The sequence below is a fragment of the Marmota flaviventris genome, chromosome 13 (genome assembly GCF_047511675.1).
Source record: "Marmota flaviventris isolate mMarFla1 chromosome 13, mMarFla1.hap1, whole genome shotgun sequence".
NCBI classification, from domain to species: Eukaryota; Metazoa; Chordata; class Mammalia; order Rodentia; family Sciuridae; genus Marmota; species Marmota flaviventris.
Window position 1 is genome coordinate 29,614,393 of NC_092510.1, and position 22,355 is coordinate 29,636,747.

Sequence of the window (22,355 nt, forward strand, 5' to 3'; positions counted from 1 at the left end):
TTGACTTACCTTTTTTTTTTTTTTTTAAGAAAAGTACATTGTATTTATAATGTAGATCATCAGTGTTTGTGTTAAATTCAAAATGCTTATACAGATTACCACTTTATTGCCTAATTAACAGAATGTTGACACAAGATGAGTAAGTTACTTTTAAAAAGTGGGTCTTCCATGAAACTGAAATGATTTCTGTACAGAATCTTTGAAGTCCTACAACAAAGGAAGGAGTATTTTCTCATCATTTCTTAAACTTCTTCAACCCTTTGTTTCCTTTAGTGGAATAAGAATTTAGTGAAGCAATTGTGATTATGTTTTCCTTGTGTTATAAAATGGCCAGGCACACTTACATGACTGAGTTGGAAAAATCCCTGAGAACTTCTCTGGCCTCTGTTAGAAGGTAGTAGAAAAGAGTTGTTATTTCTAAAGTCAGAAGGTGTGTGTTAGAGGAAAACAAATAGCTGCCTTATTTAAATAATATTGTCTCTGATGGCAGTATGAGTTTTAGGGGGTTGGTGATAAAGGGAAAATTTTGAAGAGGGTTGTCTAAAATAATAAAAATTAATAGCAGACTATTTTAGTTGAAGCCAGTACTGTTTCTTAAAAATAGTTGGACTGATTTTACTTGGTTTTGAAGTTTAAAAATATATTTTTATAAGTTTGAATGAGTAGCATATTTATATCTCTGAATTTAATTTTTTTTCTGTCTTTTAATCCATGATTGGTTGCTCATCTATATGTATATGTACATTATCCTATATGAGTTGGGGGGTAGGGTTGGCACAAATGAACTATAAATGCAAATTTACATTCAAACATCATAATTTAAAGTAGATTTATTTTTGGTAAAATGTTAACACTAAATTTTATGTTTATATTTTACAGATGTTCTGAAATTAATAAATATAAACTTTATCCCTGGATCCATCAGTTTAGCAATAACCGGAGATCAGCTGATCAGATACGACCCATCTTTTTCCCAGATGTTGACCCCCACAGTCTTCCTCCTGGTTCTAACTTTTCTATGACAGCAGGAGATTTTCAGGAGATTTATTCAGAATGCAGTAAGTTCAAAGCAAATATTTTAAAGGTCTTATGCTTTATTGAAACTTAATGAGCCAATGTTTTGGTCATTCATTTGATGGTAGAATACAAAGTATACTTCAGTGACAATTTGGACTATTTTCCAGGTCATGCACAAGGCAATGATACTAAATATAAAGAAACATCTGTAACCAAGAAATTCAGAGTTTATTGAGTCTGTTAATATAAGACCACATGTAAACAGTTCAAATGTGTATTGAATGTAGTGAAAATGAAAGTAAGCTAGTGTGAGAAGCTTATGTAGGCTCTTTGTAGAGAGGCCGCAATTTGAATAATAGGGAGAAATAGCACTTCAGGCAGGCAGAGGTATAAAGGTAAGAGTGAATGAGGTCATCGGGGACAATGGCATAGCTAGATTGGCAGGAAAAGAGATTTAGTGAGACATATGGCTGGAAAAGTAGGTTGTTCCAGAATATGGAAGACCTTTATAATCAGGTTGAAAACATTTGAATTAGGCATTAGAGAAAGGGAGATAGTAATGGGGAAAGAGAAGAGAGGGATTAAGACTAAAAGGAATAAGAAAAGCAAAATGCCAAGCAATCAGTGAGATTCTTCTTTGAACAAATATTTGTTGAGCACTTACCTCAGATATGTTATAGGCATTCAGAAGAGAACAGTAAGCAAAACAAAGTTCCTGTCCACAGGAGATTCATACACTAGAAGGGAGAGATAAATAAGAACAAATAAATATTGTGAGGAAGAAAAATGGGAAGGCCTAAGAGTAGAAACTAAAAATGTTCAGAGGTGACCTCAAATGAGTGAATAAGCAATGCATGCAGATTTGGAGGAAAATGTTGCAGACGGAGTAGGAGACGAAGAGGGTTAGGGGTAGAGAGAGTCACTAAGTACTGAGCACAGTGTGGGGTTTGAGGGCAGAGGGTTAGTGAGGTAGACTTGTAAGCCATAGCAAGGACTTTGAGTTGTACTGTGAGAGAGACAGGAAGCCATTGGTGGGAAGGCTTTTAGAGCAAAGGACAACATAGAAATTTTTAATCTATTTATTCATTTTTATTTTTTATTTATTTATTTTTTAATTTTTATTATTGGTTGTTCAAAACATTACATAGTTCTTTTTTTTTTTTTAATTTTTTATTGTTGGTTGTTCAAAACATTACATAGTTCTTGATATATCATATTTCACACTTTGATTCAAGTGGGTTATGAACTCCCATTTTTATCCCGTATACAGATTGCAGAATCATATCGGTTACACATCCACTGTTATACATATTTTTAGCAATGTAGAAATTTTTGTTTATTTTTCCCCAAACTCTGAGATTGGGCCTGTGTGCTCTGACATTAGGAAGGGAGAACTGGAAGATGTGAACTATTGTAAAAGAGGTTAGCAGCAAGATCTCAGAAAAGGGGCTCAAATAATGGAAAACCTCATTTAAGCAAATAAGTCACTTTCTTTTTCTGGGTGGTTAAACACAGAAATTTATTATCACACAGTTATGGAAACCAAGAAGTCCAAGTTAAAGGTGCTGGCTTATTTGATTCTTTGGTGAGGACTTTCTTCCTAGCCTGTAGATAGTTTTTTTCTCCCTGTGTTGCAGAGGGAGTAGTCCTTACATTGTCAGGGAGAGGGGGTGGTGGGGGACAACAGTGTGTGCACAAGTGAGCTGATATCCCTTCTTATAAGGGCACCCATCTGGTCTTCGGGACCCTGTTTTCTTGACTGAATCCAAATCTAATTATCCCCCAAAGGCCCCATCTCTAAATACCATCATGTTGAACGTTTAAATATAAATTTTGGAGGGACACAATATAATTGAATTCTTTCTCCTGGCTTCTCAGAATTCATGTCCTTCTTGTTTGGGACACACATTCATTCCATCCCAACAGTCCCCAAAGTCTTCACATGTTCCACCATTAATACTAAAGATTATCTAAATCAGACATGGGTGAGACTTGAGGGTTTTACCTGAAGCAGAATTCCTCTTTAGCTGTGAATGTGTGCACCGAGTTTTGTGCTTCCAAAATATATGGAATAGGCCTAGGGATAAGATACGTATTTCTATTAAAAAGAGAAAGATGCATAGGATGTGCCTTTGGTACAAAGAATAGACATTGCCATCCCAAATGGAGAAATAGGAGTGGAGGAAAGAATGATAAGTTCCTAAGAGTTCCTTTTTCTGGACCAGGGTTTAAGATAACAGTGCATGTGATCCTTGCTGGGATTGGGTACATTCATTACACCAGCATTGGTACAAATACGACCACGTCATTCTGGTCCCTATCATTGTGCTAGGCCACAGCCTTCAAGAGGTAAATAGTATTCTTTGCTGGGTGTCCACTTGCCCTTGGCCCCTCATTTCCTTGGTGATTTGGGAGTGGTTAGATTATTTGATGTCATTCATTTTTTCAAATGGCAATAATTTGCCTGTAGTCTCTGTAAAGCCTACTAGAACTGGTGATTAGCATAGGTTCATATTAGATTCTAAAATTCAAATGACTATTATATTGTCTTAATATATTGTAAATGAAAGCTGGAGGCTGGGGTGTAGTTCAGTGGTATAGTATTTGCCTAACATGTGCAAGGCCCTCAGAAGAAGGAGGGGGAGAGTAAATAGATGATAAAAATTACAGATATCATTTGATAATGATTCTAGTGATGTATGTTATTATGAATGAATTCCAAATTGATCACTTTTTCAGATTATTGCTAAACACTTATGAACTAACTATAGAGTATCCCCCATAAATGACTATTTGGTTATCTTGATTATAGTGGTGATCAAAAGAATACAGCTTCTGACTAGGTGGGAGTGCACACTTATAATCCCAGTTTCTCAGGAGGCTGAGGCAACAGGATCACAAGTTCAAGACCAGCCTCAGCAATTTAGTGAGACCCTATCTCAAAATATAATCAAAAAGGGCTGGGGATGTAGCTCATTGGTAAAGCTCCTGTCTAACATACACAAGGTTCTGGGTTCCATCCTCAGTACTGCAAAGAAAAAAAAAAAAAAAAAGTTTAGCTTTTGTAGCACTACAGTTAAATATTTTAGCTGATCAGTTTGAAGGAAAAAAGCAAGATAACAGATGCAGTGATTTAATTTTTCTTGACTAGATACCTGGGACTGTATTGCCACCTGTTTCTTCATAGACACAGCTCACAATGTGATTGATTATATTGATACCATATGGAAAATACTCAAGCCAGGTGGAATTTGGATAAATCTTGGTAAGTGCTTCAGTATTTATTAAAATTTTACACATAACTCTGAGTATTTATAATTATTTTACATTTGGTGACTTTACTAAATGTTTGTGAAAGTTGGAATTATGTTGTACACATTTAAAAACCTCTGCAGTTCTCTTTAGACACATTCTAGTGGTGATGCCTCCAAAAGCAGTGGAAGCCCAAACATTGTATGTTCATTTTTAGGTTAGTCTTGCTATGGTCATAATTGCATGGACTATACTGATTTTTAATTTGATGGTTAGGCATTCATTCCCTTGTCTTCCCTAACTCCCATGCCATGGAGATAGTTCTGATAGGAGAGTGGTCTTTATTTTTTTCTTAAGCATTTGGGAGAAATATTTTACTTCTGTCATGAAGTTGTCCTCCTTAGTTCACCTATATATCAGGAAAAGAATACATGTAATAAATTTTCTGATTACCTTGATTTTAACAAGGAATAGAGGTGGGGCATGATGTGCACACCTATAATCCCATATACTTGGGAGGCTGAGGCAAGAGGATAACAAGTTCCAGACCAGACTCAGCAACTTAGTACTGTCTCAAAGTAAAAAATAAAAAAGACTGGGGATGTGGCTGAGTGATAGACTCCCCCTTGTGTTCAGTCCCCAGTATCACAATGGATAGATAGATAGGAAAAAGAATAGAAATATAACTTCATTTATGCAAAAAAAAACTTGAACTCCTGCTTGATGATAGAAATCAATGGATGACTGTGACATGATCCCTCCCTTCCAGAAACTAAGGGAAACTGTCAGCTTTTCCTTAAAATAAAGGAAGTACAATGCTAACACCAAGGAAAGTATGCATGTCCTTGTATACATTTTTTTTTTTAAGCGAGATATGTAATCTATGTTCAGAAAGACATCAAGGCTAGATTATAAAGGCTTTCAAGATGAGGAGGTATACTTTAAAAGAAAAGATGTGGGCTGGGGATATAGCTCAATTGGTAGAGTGCTTGCCTTGCATGCACAAGGCTCTGGGTTCAATCCCCAGCAACACACACGCACACAGACACAAGACAAACACAAAGTACATGATTTTGACTCCATGGTCTTCAGGATTAGGCTAGTTTTATTCTCTGCTTCCTTTTTAATGGTTTTATTCTTCTAGAGATTTTGCCATTAGGACTCAGACTAGAAGTAGTAGTACGCCTGAATAGTAGTAGTACGTCAGACTTCTTTAGAATTCTGTAAGAACAGATGAAAGCAGCTATACACTGCAGTCATCATTCTTTAGTACTTGAAGAAACTGAATCTTCAAACTGGGTTAGGTGATTAGCAGAAAGGTCCTATAGCTTATATATGGTAGAGATAGGTTTATAGTCAGACATTTATTGTCAGTTTGTAGCTGAAGATTAACATGACCCTGTTATTTATGTGATCAGAATTTTTGATCCCAATTCTGAGTTATGGTTATGGTAAGATTTTATATATTTCTAAAGCACTTAACTTTCATGAAAACAACTTTGTTTTTTAAAACTTGTTTTGTTGTTTATTGATATTATTGTTATGTAATAATATTTATAATCTTCTGGAACCAATAAAATTGGCCCCTGGAAAGCATACTGTTGCCTAAGAGTAGATGGGCTGCAATGTTTGTTATGGACAATGGTTAACAGGAAGTTAGAGCTTTCAGACTCCTAACCATAGAATTTCAAAACAATTTTAAGAACTGAAATAATGGAAAAACACAATCCTTACAAATAGTTTTTTAAAAAGCTAATACTTTATACACAAAATTCTTTGCATGTACAAGTTAAAGAATATAAAAAACAATAATTTCACAATGAGTTTTTCCATAGATATTGGTGTGTTCCAGGTGTTTAATTAGGGTTTTTCACTATTTATGTCATGTACTCATTCTTGTTTTTTTTGGTGGTGCTGGGGATTGAACCCCATGGCCTTGTACATGCAAAGCAAGCACTCTACCAACTGAGCTATATTTCTAGCCCCATGTACTCATTCTTTTTTTTTTTATTAGTTGCTCATGACAATACAATGATCTTGACATATCATACATTTGATTCAAATGGGGTATGAATTCTCATTTTTCCACGTGTACAGATTGCAGGATCACATTGGTTATACAGCCACGTATATACATTCAGCAATACTAGTGTCCATTGTATTCTGCTGCCCTTCCTATCCCTACTTTCTGTCCCTCTGACCCATTTTCTTGACTTTCCCTATTCATTCAGTCCCTGATCCAAATATTTCTGTACTCCAAGCCAGTATTGTCCTACTTGGATGTATCATAGATACTTCAAAATCCATGTTTCAAGAAAATGATGTTCATACCTTTCCTATTCTGTCATTCACTTGAATTCCTCCAACAAACTAGGGAGTACCTCTTTTATTAATTTAGGACTCTCATAACTATGATACCACAGATTGGGCAATTCAAACAATAGAAGTGTATTCTTTCATAATTCTGAAGAGTGGAATTCCAAAAATAAAGTGCCAGCCAGGTTAATATCTGGTGAGGATTCTCCCTTTGTGTTGCCAATGACTGTGTGCTTATGTATTTGGCATGGGCATGGAGAGGGCAAGAGTGCCTAAGAGAGCTCTCTGATGTCCCTTCTTACAAGGGACACTAATGCTGTTCGATCATATCACTCTTATGACTTCATATAACCTTAATTACTTCCTTAGAGTCCCTACCTCCAAATGCAGCCACACTAGGGATTGGGGCTTCCATATTTGAACCGGTAGGGTAGTAGGGACAAACATTCAGCCCATAACACTCCTCTTTTGTCTCACCATCTGCATCCAGTAAACCCTTTTATCTCAGTTTCTCAATTGTGGCACTACTGACATGTGGGGCTGGATTATTCTTCAATTGGGGTCTGTCCTGTACATCATAAAATGGTTAATAGTATCCCTGGTCTCTACTTACTTGATTCCAGTACCACCTCCCAGTTATGACAACCCAAAGTATCTTTGAACATTGGAAAGTGTCCCTGAGAGGGGGAAAAAAAAAAATTGCTTCCAGTTAAAAAAATATTGCTCTAATTTCATCATTACTTGCCTCAGTTATCATTGCAGTTTCCTTAGTATCCCTGTCTTCAAGTTGTCTGCAGCCCTCCATACCTCTTTCATTTCTCCGTAGTTTCACCCAGAGTGATCTTTCCAACATGTGAATCTGTGTCTTTTGGACTCCCTAGTAAAATTCTAGCTTTCCTGATAACATATATTCCTCTTCTCTTTTCTTGTACTGGGGATTGAACCCAGGGCCTCATGCATGCTAGGCAAGTGATTTACTCCTGGAGCTGCAGTCCCAGCCCAATAACTTAAATCTCTTGAGGATTATGTATACCTTTTGTGATCTTTCTTCTGTCTTATGGCTCTGCTTCCTTCTCTTTCCTTCCCCTTCATCTCTAAATGTGATGAGAACAGGGATCTAATGCTTCCTTGCCTCTTGGGACAGAGCCTGAGGAATAGTGGCTACTTAGTGAATGCTATGTTTGTGAATGAATATATTATTCCACATTTGAAAGAGGGAACAAAGTAAAGTTCAGGTGTCATGGGGAGAGTGACTTCCAAGAGACATGATAAAGCTGTGTTTCTGTTGGTGAATTTATAACATTCTCATGGTTTTGACTTCAGCCATATGGATCTGGGGCCTTGATTTTCTGTGTAAATTGAGAGTGTATTAATCCCTTGGGAATGACTTTACTGTCTGCTTATGTAGATTAGAATATCATTACATTCATATGTGAGGAGAACTGTTACTGCCAACTACTCTCCAACACTGACAAACTACACTGGAGGTACAATTAGGAAAATATTGCCCAAATTGCATCAAATCAGGGTTGGAAGGATTATTAACTTTTAAAATGCAAACTGAGTATGGTGGGCACCTGTATTTCTAGCTACTCTGGAGGCCAAAGCAGAAAAGCTGTGAGTTTGAGGGCAGCCTGGGAAACTTGGTGAGACTTGTCTCAAAGGAAACCAAAAACAGTCCTTGGCAGGGAATGCAGCTCAGTGGTAGAACATTTGTCTCGCATGCATGAGGCCATAGATTCCATCCCCAGCACCACATGTTCACACAAAACCCAAATTATAAATGCTTTTATTAAGGGGAATTTTAGGTACTCTTTAATATTCTTCAAAATACTGCTTTTTACAGGGTTTTTTTTTTGGGGGGGGCGGTACTAGGAATTGAACCCAGGGCCACTTAACCACTCAGGCACATTCCCAACCCTTTTAAGAAATATTTTATTTAGAGACAAGGTCTCACTGAGTTGGTTAGAGTCTCACTAAATTCCTGAGGCTGGCTTTGAACTTGTGATCTCCTGTTTAAGCCTCCCAAGTCGACGGGATTACAGGTATGCACTGCTGTGCTGTTTTTTTACATTTTTAAATAGGTTGTGGGGGAAGGAAATGCAGATTAGTGATAGAAACTATACATAGCCCAGAAAGCCTAAAATATTTGTCATCTGGCCTGTTACATAATTACATTCACTATTACATACATTTGTTAAGTTAATATTACTTGTAGAAATCTGTTAGAGAAAAATAATCAGATACCAGCAAAGACTATAAAGACTGATTAATGGTCGACATACTCAACAAAAACTTAGACTGTACCTGCCTTTTTTTTTTATTTATTTATAAACAATTAAAAAAAAAAACTTTTAGTTGTAGATGGACATAATACTTTGTTTTATTTATTTTTATGTTGTGCTGAGGATCGAACCCAGTGCCTCACATGTGCTAGGCAAGTGTTCTACCACTGAGCTACTACCCCCAGCCCTGAACCTATATTTTTAAGAGCAGTGGAGTTGATGAATAGTCATAAGACTCCCCAGAGTAAAACTGTTCTCTAGAAATAATTAGCTCAGTAGAGAAATGTTCATAATGAAGATGCAAAACTATGTATGTGGTATCTTATATTACACATCTAGGAAAGTGCAAGGTAAGACATTTTCAGGTGTTTGTCAATGAGTGCATTAGAAATCAGTTTGACTCTATTTTTATACTTTTTCATGTTACTTCAGCTTTCTATTATGAGCTTATAATTATGGCCAAGGAAAAATATATCTTTGCTCCTTTTATTATAGCCACTAACAAGAATACCAGGAGACGTGAAAATTGAGAAAATTAAAACTCTTAGATGTGTGTCCATATTTTATTTTGTCTTTATATGTTCAGTGTCAGATATTTGTGATAAGTTTCACTTAAAGAATGGACAACTGCTCAACTTCAAGGAAATGCTCGCATTACTTTTATGGCCTATTGTTTCCCCCTTATCAAACTAGCAAATATTTTGTTTATTAAAAATTGTTTTTTTAAGTCAGATGGTTTTTTTGGATGTATAATGGACATAATTATAAAATTCTTTCTATTAAATACATAGTTTGATTCATTTTGGAAACGGAATAAACCATGTAACTATTATTAAGACAGAAAATATTTCATTTCCATTACCCCCAAAAGTTCCCTTGAACTTCACAAGAAAATACCAACCCATTTTCTAGACTAACTGTACCATTGCGTTCCCACTGCTCATTAAGGCTTTGAGACAAGTACATATCATAGCAGTTGTGAGTGAAAATCTAAAACTTTTGAAGCCACCTACATGACACCACAAATGGAAAATTTTACCTTGACTTGGTATAACAATCACAGTCAAAATGCAGGTGTGCACCAAAAACAAAAGTTTCCTTTAGTGGTTGTGGAGTATAGCTTAGTGGTAAAGCACTTGCCTGGCATGTGTGAAGCCCTAGATTCAATCCGCAACACTACAAAAAACAAAAACCCTTCAGGCTATGTATATAGGTATATATGAAATATTAAATGAATTTTGTGTGTTTAGATTTGGGTCCCCTCCCTAAGCTGTCTCATTATGTATATGCAAATATTCCAGAGTCCAAAGGACATTTTTAGCCCCAAGGGTAAGGGACTGTCAACCTATAAATCTTTTGGAAAGCATTTTAGCAGTTTAGATCAACTCAGTAAAGTGTTTGTTCTCTCTGATTTTCAATAAATCTTTGTAAGGAAAATCTGAAATGTGTGGAGATGATTTGTTGAAATACCATTTGTAATAGAAGACTATAGAAAATATATATCACATCTTTTGTCTGTCAGAATTATAGATGCTTATGCTGTACATTTAGCAGATTGCATTTTAGTGAATTCAAAGAAACTTAAGACATGTTCCTTGACATTTAAATTGTGACCTAGTTAGAAAACAGTACTAATTACAATGAGTGGTGCAACACTGCATAAAGTGAATTGTAAGATACACTGTATTAAGAGGAATAGCAGTGGGATAAAGACTGGGATAGATTGCAGGAGTGTTTTGAAGCAGGGCAAAAGCATGAATTGGAGAGTGTTTTTTTAGATGGAAAGCAACATAAGTAGAGGTAAAATATGGCCTGGATATGTAGGAATCATTATAGTGTATATATGTACACATAATAAAACCATGTTATCAGAGGTTCTTAGTGAAACAGGAACAGCATAAGCTTTAAAAGCTGGAAAGAGCTTTAAAAGCTAGCACACTCCTATCATCCCAGTGGCTAAGATGGCAAGTTGAAGGCCAAAATAAAAAGGCTGGAGATGTAGTTCAGTGGAAAAGTACCCCTGGGTTACATCTCCAATACCAAGACCAAAAATAAATAAATAAACAGATAGATAGATAGCAAAGTCTTTCTGGCTTTTATTTATCTGTGAGGCTCTGCCTTCTTTAAGAAAAGGGTTAGGGATACTTTAGGGCACAACAGTAAGGATAGGTAGATGGTTAACTATGGGATTATTTTTACTATACTGTTGACAGAAATGTAGGCTTATTGGAAATTGTTAGGAAAGTATTTTTATCTTTTGGAAAGAGTGCTAACATTATTTAAATAGTATTCATGATAATTTTTTTCTAGTGGTTTATGTAGGATTAAAAAAAACGTGGCGGGACTTAACTCTAAGTATGACCCACAGGATGGCAAGCCTCTTGGGAGCAGAAACTTTGTCCCTTTTGTTCCTTTTATCTTCCATGATAAAAGGAACCCCTATTCATACAGTGAGGAGTTGGGGTAGAAAACTAGATGCAGGATTTATAATTAGTCTAATGAAAGTTAAAGAGAAGGTGGTCTACATTAGTATCAGGTACAGTGTGTTAAGTGATAATATTTCCTTGGATGAAGCTGATGAATTGGGCAAAATGTGAGAGATTGAAAGATTGGAAAATCCTAATTTGAATCATATGTTAATTCTGTGACTAACTGGAATTAGAATAGTAAAGTGGAAAAAGTTAAAAAAAAATAGCTATAACAGCTGTCATTGACTTAGTGCCTTTTTCATGACAGATGTATTGCCTGTTATCTCATATTAGAGTCATGCTGCATATGATGCAGAGTTGGTAACTTGCCCATAGACACAGTTAGTAGGTATTAGAGCTGGGGCATGAAAGCCAGCTAGGTAGTGTCACCTCTTCCTTACAGGAAGCCTTCCCTATAACTTGTCTGCCTCTCCACACTCTCTGGGCTAGCTTGAATCCTTTACTGTTTTTGTATGATAACTAGTTTGAAACTGCAGTTTTAAATTTTTTTATAGATTTATAATTATATTACCTTTGGAATTTAGAGACTTGGTGCATTCAGGCCCATGTTGTGAATAATCACACTGCCAGGCAGATATACAGGGACTCATTTACCATGAGTATAGACCTAGGTTTTAGATGTTAATTACTGGGCCAGAGTTTCAGAGGTTTAGATAATTATCCTCAACGAATAAAATAGGTCTTTTCCTTTTTATGTTTGTCTCATTTACTGCTCAATTTGTTGAGCTTGATGTTCATTCAGTGTAACATAGCTATTAAGTGCAAGCTTATATATCAGGTAATTCATTCATAGTATCTTTAACACACAGGTCCTCTGCTGTACCACTTTGAAAATTTGGCAAATGAACTTTCCATAGAATTGAGCTACGAGGATATAAAAAATGTTGTTCTGCAATATGGATTCCAGGTAGAGGTAAGGAGGAATGAAATATTGCCAAATTTTAACTCTAAAGCCCTTAAACAGAAATCTAGATATTATGGCAGTAGCTAGCATTACTACTATTACTACTACTTTTTTTCTTTTTTTAGTTATCGTGGACACAATACCTTTATTATATTTATTTATTTTTATGTGGTGCTGAGGATTGAACCCCAGTGCCTCACACGTGCTAGGCAAATATTCTGAATCACAATCCCAGCCCTAGCTTTTACTTCTTAATCTTCTTGTTTTCTTATCCATAAAGTGAAGATAATATAGCTTTCAAGATTATAAGGATTTGGGATAATGTATATAAAGGAAAATCTATAATTCCTGGCAAAATAGGCTTTCAGTAAGTGGTAGCTGAATTATAGTATTGGTGTTGGTAAACTCTTACTGATAGATACCAGTAGACTATGCTCTGGAAAAACAGAGCAGTGTGGGAAGGCAGGTATAAAAATAATATAGTTCTTTTGTTCTTCATACTGCTTGACCTGTTTTTATCATGTGAATCACACGTTTTTTGACACTTTGGCTATTGTGTTTTAGTTGTTTGTTTACTTAGGAGTATTCCATTCATTTAAAATATAACCAACAGATTTGCTAAAAATAGAAGCAATGTATTATAATAGTATAGGGTTCAAACTCTGGAGTTAGATTGTCTGCATTTGCATCATAGTTCTAGCATTCATGGTATGACCTTGAGCCACTTACATGACCCTTCTATGTGAAGTGGAATTAATGATAGTACTGATCTTACAGGGGTAGCTCTATGTAATAAGTTGATCTGCTTAATAATGCCTGCTACTTGTGAGGCTCAGAATTTATTAGTGGGATTGTTATGATCATAATTATCATCATCATCATTATTGTTTGCATTGCAGGTGGAAAAAGAATCTGTGTTGTCAACATATACTGTGAATGATCTCTCTATGATGAAATACTACTATGAATGTGTCTTGTTTGTGGTCCGTAAGCCACAATAATGGTCTTAAGTGATATCACCCAGAAAAGTATAATAAGAACAAATGCTGAAATAAACAACTCAAAATCAACTATCAGTGATGACAGGACACAACCTCAAATCAGTGGTGCCTTCTTATTCTTAACAAAATTTAGAAATAGTGTCTATTTTCTTAATAATGTCTATTGCTTTTTTCAGAAATATACTATGCCATGCAGATTTGTATTACACAAGTAAAAATGGAGGAAATAATCTTCACATATACTTTTTCATTGAAGCCCAGAATTGTCTTGCAGCAGAAAAAAACCTAATCTCCAGTGTCTTCATGAAGCTGTCGCAAATCTGCCATATTAATGATTGATAGTATTGAAGTCCATAATAATCTCCTTTTTTTATTGTTTTATGTGCATTGCATATGCTATTTTTAGAAGTTTAAGGATCCTGTTATATTCATAATCTGGAATTGTGATTTTGTTCACTTTCTTCCTGAGCAATGTATACATAAAATGTGTATCTATTTCTTTTTTTCATCTAAATTAGTTGACTTTATTTTTTCTAAATCAACTGAATTTAGAGAAGCTTCATACATTTCATTTTTATGAAATGCTAAATTTAATTGTATCACTGGTCACTAAAATGGAACTGAGAAATTAAGTCTTTCGTCCACACTAAATGGAACACTTTATGAAAGCATGCTCATCATGGATCACTTTGAAATGTATGGGATCTCAACATTCTAAGTAAGGCACAAAAGCCTTTTTTTAAAATAGTGCTAGGAGACTGGAAAATAAAAATCTGCCCATTTGAAATGTATGATTTCAAACTAGAAATGAATACAGTTTGCCAGTGTGATGTTTACAATAATGTCTTTAGATTATCAGGATTATGAAAGCAAGCACTTTTTTAGTTAATCATATACTAGTAAAAACTGTCATAATGGTATTACTATGGAAAATCTTGAGTATGAAATTCAGGGATGAATTACTGCCCATGGTCTGTCTTTGAGTAGCTTGCATTCATGTAATTTCATATTAACACCAATTTTGTTCCCTGATAGATGGAGCTTAAACATTATATATGCTGCTGTAAATTACTACCTCTAGCAGATCTATATTGGAGGCAGTTTTTTTTTTTCTTTTTTTCTCTTTTAATGTTTGTTCTTCTATTTCCAGTACCTTGGAAAGCAAAGATGAATAATGTTTTAACCTTTTCTTGGAGAAAAGAAAGAACCCTTATTGAATATTTTCATAGATGATTATGATTGCTTTAAGTTATCTCTTTGGCATTTTGGATTAGAGGAACTTAATGTGCTGGTAGCATAAGTGTCATGGTTTTGATAAGAAAACTTAATTGTAAATGTTCAGACCTTCGTTGCCTGTAGCTTGTAAGAATCATTACTGGATTTAGCATTTTTCTGGTTGGGGGCGGGTTCCGCAAACAGCAAGGGAGCTTTTTTATCTTTATTCCCATTATGCAGGATAAGGTTCCATGGAGCTAATTTTAATTTGACTTGTCAAGTCAGGGAAATCTGAAACCTGAGGTTTTTAAAAACAAAACTATGTTGTGTTTATGTCCCTCAGTACTTGGCATACATTTATTTGGTAGGAATTCTCATTACTTATATAAATGAACTTGAAATTAATTGCAAAGGGGAAAAGCACCCCAAAATTATTTTTTAAGGGAAAAAAAAAACTTAAAAGGAGCATAAGTATATAAAAACATCCATTGAATAGCAAGGAATACATACTGTTTTTGAATAATGTAAAAAATGCCTTTTATTCACTGATGACTAATATTTTTTATCACTTGTATCAAAACAAAAGATCTTTTTCTCACAAAGGCAAAAACAGGTTGACACTGGTGGATTGGTTTTATTGCCTAAATTTTTTTTTTTTTTTTTACTATCAGGTTTTATTCTTTAATAATGTTACCTGTATTTCTAAATTACAGAATATATTTTAGTTAACTCTGAAGTTATTTCATTTGTTTTAATTTCTTCCTCATATCATGAATATTATTTTTAAATGTCTATACAGATTTGCATCACTTTTTTTCTTGTAGCTTTTGCAGTTAATATATTCTAAACTTGAAAATGTGGTATTAATCAATAATAGAAATGTCACTGGAGGATTTATTTAACTTTGTATTTCTTAAAATTTAGTCCTGGCTACTAAAGTATGTAAGCCTTAACATTTTTTTTCCCCTTAATTTAGCTCAAAACACAAAAGAATTGTTTGCAAAGTGGTCAGTGTGCTTGCTTTTTTTTTTTTTTTTCCTTTTTCATATTCTGAAGTGGTGCAGATTTTAGGCTGTGTTAAATGAGTGAGGTGGGATATATAAAATATAAAGAGAAGCTGTATAAATCACAGTATAAAATTATGAAGTTTGGGAACTACAAAGTGTACTGTATTTATATGTAATTCTCCTTCTAAAAGTTGCCACAAAGGCTGAATTGGAAGCTTCATGTCTGCATGAAATTTCCTATATTTTTAATGTGTATGATGGACTTAATTTTTCTTGAATATTAAAGTCTGCCAATTGCTACGAAACAATATTTGCTTGGTTGTTTCCATCTAAGTTAGTGATAACCATAGATAGGGGAATTTTAATTCATTGTGCATACATACTTTTGAACCCTTGTGTTAGTCTTCAGTGCTTCTAGAAGTTAGTGATATGATTACTTGCCCTTTGATTATGCTAGGCTTTGTATTAATTGTTTTCACTTTTTTTCATTCAAGGTCACTGTAATGAACTTAGAATCCACCGAGGAAAATATTAATCTTTGATCTTTAATTTAGCTAAATTACAGAAAAAGAGCTATAAAGGCAAATAGTAGGAAGGGTTCCAGGACCAGCCGTTAGTAGGAAAAGCACTTAGATCTTCAGGGTTTACTTTCCTCAATTCTGAGGCCTTCTCAGGTGCTTCTGTTGAGGCCTCCTGAGAGAGAGAGGCGGGGGGAGGGGGGATTTGAAGCCACTGTACTCTGGCTTGGCACTACCCCTCCTAGTCCTTCCTCCTCTCCCCATCCCTACCTTGTGTACAAAACACAGGAGCCTTTTCAGAGCCCCCTAAGCAGTGAGAAGAGGCCCATCTGTGATGATTCTCCTGACTTCAGTGCACCATTCTAGGGGAAGTATGGAAAATGAAAGTGCCTTTTCTGGGTTAGTCTCTCATACTATTGCAGCAAGTGATTAAGATCTTGACTCTTACTTTTCTTTTGACTTCCTGTTTTAATTCACTGTTGCAATACCTGCCAGCTCCGCTTTCCATGGCTATCTTGAGCCCCTGACAATTCATTTCCTTTCCCTATTGCAACCATTGTTCAAATCCTATTCAGTTGAATGGAGGTGACTTTTTTCCCTACAGGAACAAGGCCAAGAAGTTTAATGTGTGCATCAGATGCTATAGAATAGCTGCCAAGAGACCAAGGTGGAAGTGCCTGGTAGCAGAGACAGTGGAGCAATGGTGTTGGGGAGGAAATTTGATTGTTGTCATTTTTCTCCACTGACTGTCCCCAGGAGGTTCATTGCCTAAGCACTACTCCTACTTCCCCCCTTTCTACCTTCAGCATCCAATGAGTGTCCAGCATCAGAAACCCTTGCTTTCTGTCCATGCACATATTGGTGATCTGCCTTACCGTTTCCAGTTTTGTCCACACTGGCACCCAAAGCCTCATCATTACTAGCCAAGCTGGGCTGTGGCAGGAGCCAGGTGTTTGGCTTTGCACTATTAGGTGACTTTTCCTTCGCTCATGTTTGAATGGCCACCAGGTCTTGCTACTCTATTTTAACATCCCCATTATCATCTTCCTTAAAAGAGAATGAGCAACAATGGAAGTACAGTCATGCACTGCATAACAAATGTTTCATTCCACAAAGGGCATAATATGTCATCTAGTGACATTGTAACTGTTTTTGTATAAGGATGTATGATATTATTAGTATTAGAAAACACCTAATGAGGGGCTAGGGTTGTGGCTCAGTGGTAGAGCAGTCAACCTAGCATGGGTGAGGCACTGGTCCTCAGCACCATATAAAAATAAATAAAAGGTATTGTGTCCAACAGAAAATTTAAAAAAACTATAATTCAGGAATATACAAAGATGTATCACGTATCTGGAATAAACTTACCACAACTACCTTGTAAACACTGCAACCTTTTTTCTCTCCAACACTTAATATCACATGAAAAAGTTATCGATGGGGGAACAAGCAACCAAAGGAAAAAAAGACTAACTCAGTGGTTTGGTAGAAGCAGGGAATTTGGTGCCCTTCACTGTGCTGCTTTGCTCTTCTTACTCTTGCTCTTTTTTTTTCTCAAGCCCATCCATGTTAGCTCTCAATAAATTTGAGTAAGTCATATGAAACTTACTTCTTTGGAGTTCACCACTGTGCTTATCATCTTTTTCCCATCTGTTGTTCTTAACAGACACTTGTTGTTTGAGGGTTCAGTGCCCTCCACAGAACCCTTTCTTGGTGGAGGTTTGGTTTGACCATCATACTACTTACTAGGTGATGTACACGCTGCCTGACAACACTTCTGGAAAAGCTTGGTCTTACCTTTCTAAATACTGTTTTACATTTATCCAGTAAACTAAGATTCAGTCCAACTTCTAAACAGCTTGAGAAATGATCATGTCTCTACAAGAGAAAGCAATTCAGCAGGCCCTGGTGTTAAAACGTTTCCTAGAATAATCAGATATTCAGTGGCATTAAAAGGCAGTTTTCAAAAAAGTTACATAAAATTTCCTTACAAACATCTGCTTTACTCAAATGCAGCCATTGCCAGTGGAGCAGAGACTTTTTGTTAATGCTTTTGATTTTACTTTCTTCGTTAAAGTACTACTAACCAGCAAAAGTTACATGACTTCTCTACTGATGGTAAAGCTGCAAATTATGAAACCACAAAAGGTGCAATTTAATGGTAGCTAATGCATGAAGAAACAAGTGGTGGGGCTGGGCTTGTGGCTCAGTGGTAGAACGCTCTCCTGGCATGTGCAAGGCCCTGGGTTCGATTCTCTGCACCACATAAAAATAAATGGATAAATAAAAGTAAAAAAAAAAAAAAAAAAACAAGTGGCCTAAGACAGATGGACAGAAACCAGTTATGTCTGTAACTGATTGAAATTAATAAGTTTATTCAAAATAAAGTTGGAGATTATAATTGGAATTTAAAATCAAATTTGATGACTTTCATGATAAAACGTAAGCTTGTTGTTTTGAAACTGGAAGTAAACCAGGCATGTTGGAACATCCCTGTAATCCCATTTGATTTGGGAGGTTGAGGCAAGAGGATTACAAGTTCAAACTTAGATTTATGGTCTGGACAAAACTTAGTGGGACCTTATCTCAAAATTTAAAAATTTACAAAGGAGTGGGAATATAGCCTAGTGGTATAATGACCCTGGGTTCAATCCCTAGCACCAAAAAGCGGGGTGGGTGGAGGACAGAAGGAAGGAAGAAATTTAAAAGGAAACAATCAGATGATTGAAAATGAGGCATTTATTAATCCATTTCACACAGACAAGGAGATAAGTGACAGTCTCTTGTGCTGAAGTTATGTATTTTAACAGCTTCAAATATAAAAAACAAGTGCTTTTTTCCAATTTAAAAATCTAATAATTCGAAAATAAGGTTTACAATATTTTAAAGTACAGGTTACAAAATGGTGTGCATATACTCTCGTGAACACACCAGCATTATACACTTGGAAAAACTACAAGCAGGATATGTAATAAATTTATACAGCAATACATTTACAAAATACAAGCAAACTAAAGGAAGGAATTTTTTTTTCCTTGCAGAACCCTTACAACCTGTGGCATTTAAAATTTGTTAGCCTTTCTACTGAGATGCAAATTATATACAACTATATATAGTTGTCTACCCTGGTAGATTCCAACTTCGTTTAACTATGGCTGAAACTTCTCACTTTGTTTTCTTGATGAAGATGTGCTGCCTGGCTATTGACTGAACTGTTTGGATTTGATTCATCCAGAGACTATACTGACAGGAGACTCCCATCAATTCTGCAAGATGTCTAAACACATCAGCATATACATTTGGATGAAATATTCTAGATAAAAACCAAATGGTGGTTTATTTGGCTATTCTTCAGAAAATTCTATTGTTACTTTAAAAGTAGCCTCTTCAAAGTTGGCCTCTTCTGGTCCAAATAAAACTGCATTATACCGCATAATGTTGTTTTCAGATGATGTACCATTGATGCCAAAAGGGGGTCCTCTGCAGTGCTCCCAGAATGCACAGCAAAGATGAAGAGGGAGCCCAAGCTAACACTAACACTGGTCTTCTGTCTGTCCTGCTGGGTCCACAGCTAGCCCCCTTAGGGTAATGAGGGGAAGCAGCCCTGAAGTTTTGAGGAGGAATTGTCATCTGGGCAAAGTTGAAGATCCTTTGCCCCTTGAATTCCTGTATGATCCTATTCCAGGTTGGGGCTGATGTATTCCCACGATGCCACATGGTCATAAGTTGGGTTTCTTATTGACAGTAGATACCTAGGTCTTGCTTTTTTATTCAATTGGCTGTCTTTCAATTAAATATTTAAACTATTTACATTTTCATGTAATTATTGATACGGTTAAATTCAAATCCACCATTTTGCTCCTTTTCTGCTTGTATCATTTTTTTGTACATTTTGAATTCAGTGTTTTCCTGATTTCATCCCCACTATTAGCTTATTAGTTCGAACTCTTTATACAAAACACCAAAATATACACTCATCAGTGGTTTAGGTAGGGTTTACACATGTTTAACTTCTTATAGTCTGCCCTCAAATAACAGTATACCACTTCGTGTACGGTTATAGAAACCTCACAAAAATCATTCATTTTACTTTTATGCATACAGTAAAACCCAGAACACATTGGTAATATTTTTGCTTCTGAATAAATTCTCTTAAAGTAATAAAAATGATGAACATGTCTCATGTTTATCATTTTTTAAAAATATTTTTTTAGTTGTCAGTGGACCTTTGTTAATATTTATTTATATGCTGAAATCAAACCCAGTGTCTCACACATGCTGGGCAAGCACTCTACTACTTAGCTACAATCCCAGCCATTTTTAATAATTTCTAGTATGTGGTGTTTTAAAAATGTTCATAAATTCTTTGTTAATCCCCCCTTCAGAACAGTCTAATTCCCCTTCCATTGAGTGTGGGCTTGTAGTACTTGACCTTTTTTTTTTTTTTTTTTTTTTTTTTTGCCAGGCGAGCGCGCTACTGCTTGAGCCACATCCCCAGTCCTGTAGTACTTGACTTTTAATGAATAAATTGGTGGAAAATATGTGATTTCTTTATCTTTTTTTCTCTTTTTTTTTTGGTGGGGTTCTTTTTTGGAGCTGGGGGTCGAACCCAGGGGTTTGCGAATCCAAGGCAGATGCTTTGCCACTGAGCTACATCCCAGCCCATGTGATTTCTAATTAAAGGACATTGTGGCTTTCACTTTTCTCTAAGACCACTTGTACTGAGAGAAGCCCAATGATAAGCAAATAGCCCTGTGAAGAATTCCAAATGGAGAAGAACTTAGGCTTCTTCCAACAGTCACGTGAACTGAATGAGACTGGAGATGGATACTAGGACCTTGTTGAGTTTTCATACGACTACAGCCACACCTACATCTTGACTTCAACTACAGGGGCATCCCTGAGCCATTCAGCTGATAGTGAATTCCTACACTATCAAGTTTTAGCATAATTTGCTACAAAACAGTCATTTCCTTATATGCATCCAAGTTTCTATCTGGCATCATACTGCTACCTGAAAAACCTCCTTTATGTCACAGGTCTTTTAGCAATGAATTAGCTCAGCTTTTGTTGTCTTAAGTGCCTAGGTGTATGTGGTTTTGTTTCTGATATTCTGTTTGGGGTTCCTTGAGCTTGTTGGATCTGTGGTTTGGTGTTTTGTCATTATTTCTCAAAAGTTTTTTGTCCATTTAACTCTTCAGATATTCTTTCCCATTCTCTCTTCTAGGACTTTTTAATATGAAGTTTAGACTATTTGTTAAGACTATTTGTTATTGTACCATGATCTTTATTGTTCTAGCCCGGACTCAGTCTTAGGAAGGCTCTGTGTGTCTTAGTCTCAGAAGTGGATTTTTCTTAGCAGTCCTATCCTTTTTCCTGACCTATCAGTGGTTGGACTTCGGCAGGAATTTCCTGCTCCACCAACAGTCCTATCAAATGATTTTCTACCATTCTCCCTAAAATGAAGGTATTTGCTTCTGCTTTTTCACAGAAATAAAGTATCCTTTGCCTTTGTCCTAGAAATGGGACAGTTTCCACCCCTCACTCCAAGGCAAAGGAGTTTTGCTTCCACTCCAAAAGCAATATCTGTGTCCTGGGAAAATGTTTGTTGATCCTCCATCAGTGGCTTAAAGCTTTTGCTTATAGCAGAGAATGGTCCAAGGAATCAGGTATGGTTTTGTGCCTACCCCTACCTCAGTAGAAGCTATTCTATACATTCATGCCTGCCAGGGGGTTCTCCAAACAAAGACTGCTGTGCCCCCAAGTTTCTCCCTTGAGGACCCAGAAAAATGCTTATGAGTGAGTATAAACATCCCTTCTGATTGGGACTTCCAGTTACTGTAAACTGAGTTGCTAACCCCCAATCCACAGGAATGTAAAATTTTTGCAGATTCTTCTTTACAGCTTATAAGGCAGTATACCTCTTTATGCTCTGCCAAACATGAAATATCTTGTGTCCCATTCTCCTTTGAGAGGTTTGTCCCTCTTTAGAATTAAGTTGACTTAATTACCGTGCAATGTCAGTTCTGATAGATGTAAGAAAAATAATGATTAATAGATTACAAAGAAATAGAGAAAGAAGAAGAACAGAGAAAATACAAAATTATTTGTTAAAAGACAGCTTTGCAAAGAGACATAGCCACTGATATATATGGGGACATCTCTCGAGAGGCTGGAAATAGGGTGAAAGAAAATTTATCTACAAGTTACAGCTTGCTTAAGAGGAGATAATTCCCCCAGGCTTCAAAATTGTACTATCTGACCCAGAGGTTGCTGCTGAGACTAGATGTCATGTTCTTTCATGTGGCATTTCATCTGAGACTGAAGGTATCAACTATAAAGGGTCTAAGA

General features: G+C 36.0%; 1 protein-coding gene across 4 annotated transcripts in view; it reads left to right on the forward strand.

Annotated features, from left to right (window-relative positions):
• Positions 1-20,441, forward strand: part of Carnmt1 (carnosine N-methyltransferase 1) — a 47,023-nt gene extending 26,582 nt beyond the window's left edge. For 2 of the 4 annotated variants that reach the window (XM_027940151.2, XM_071600565.1), the window contains exons 5-8: positions 880-1,058; positions 4,169-4,282; positions 12,169-12,272; positions 13,163-15,794. In XM_027940151.2, coding sequence (XP_027795952.2) covers positions 880-1,058; positions 4,169-4,282; positions 12,169-12,272; positions 13,163-13,264 — 499 coding nt within the window. In that variant the 3' untranslated portion in view covers positions 13,265-15,794. Of the gene's footprint in view, positions 1-879; positions 1,059-4,168; positions 4,283-12,168; positions 12,273-13,162; positions 15,795-16,608; positions 16,764-19,045 lie in introns of those variants that run through there. The other 2 variants (XR_011704088.1, XM_071600564.1) reach the window with 2 other exon arrangements.
• Positions 20,442-22,355: the final 1,914 nt, after the last annotated feature.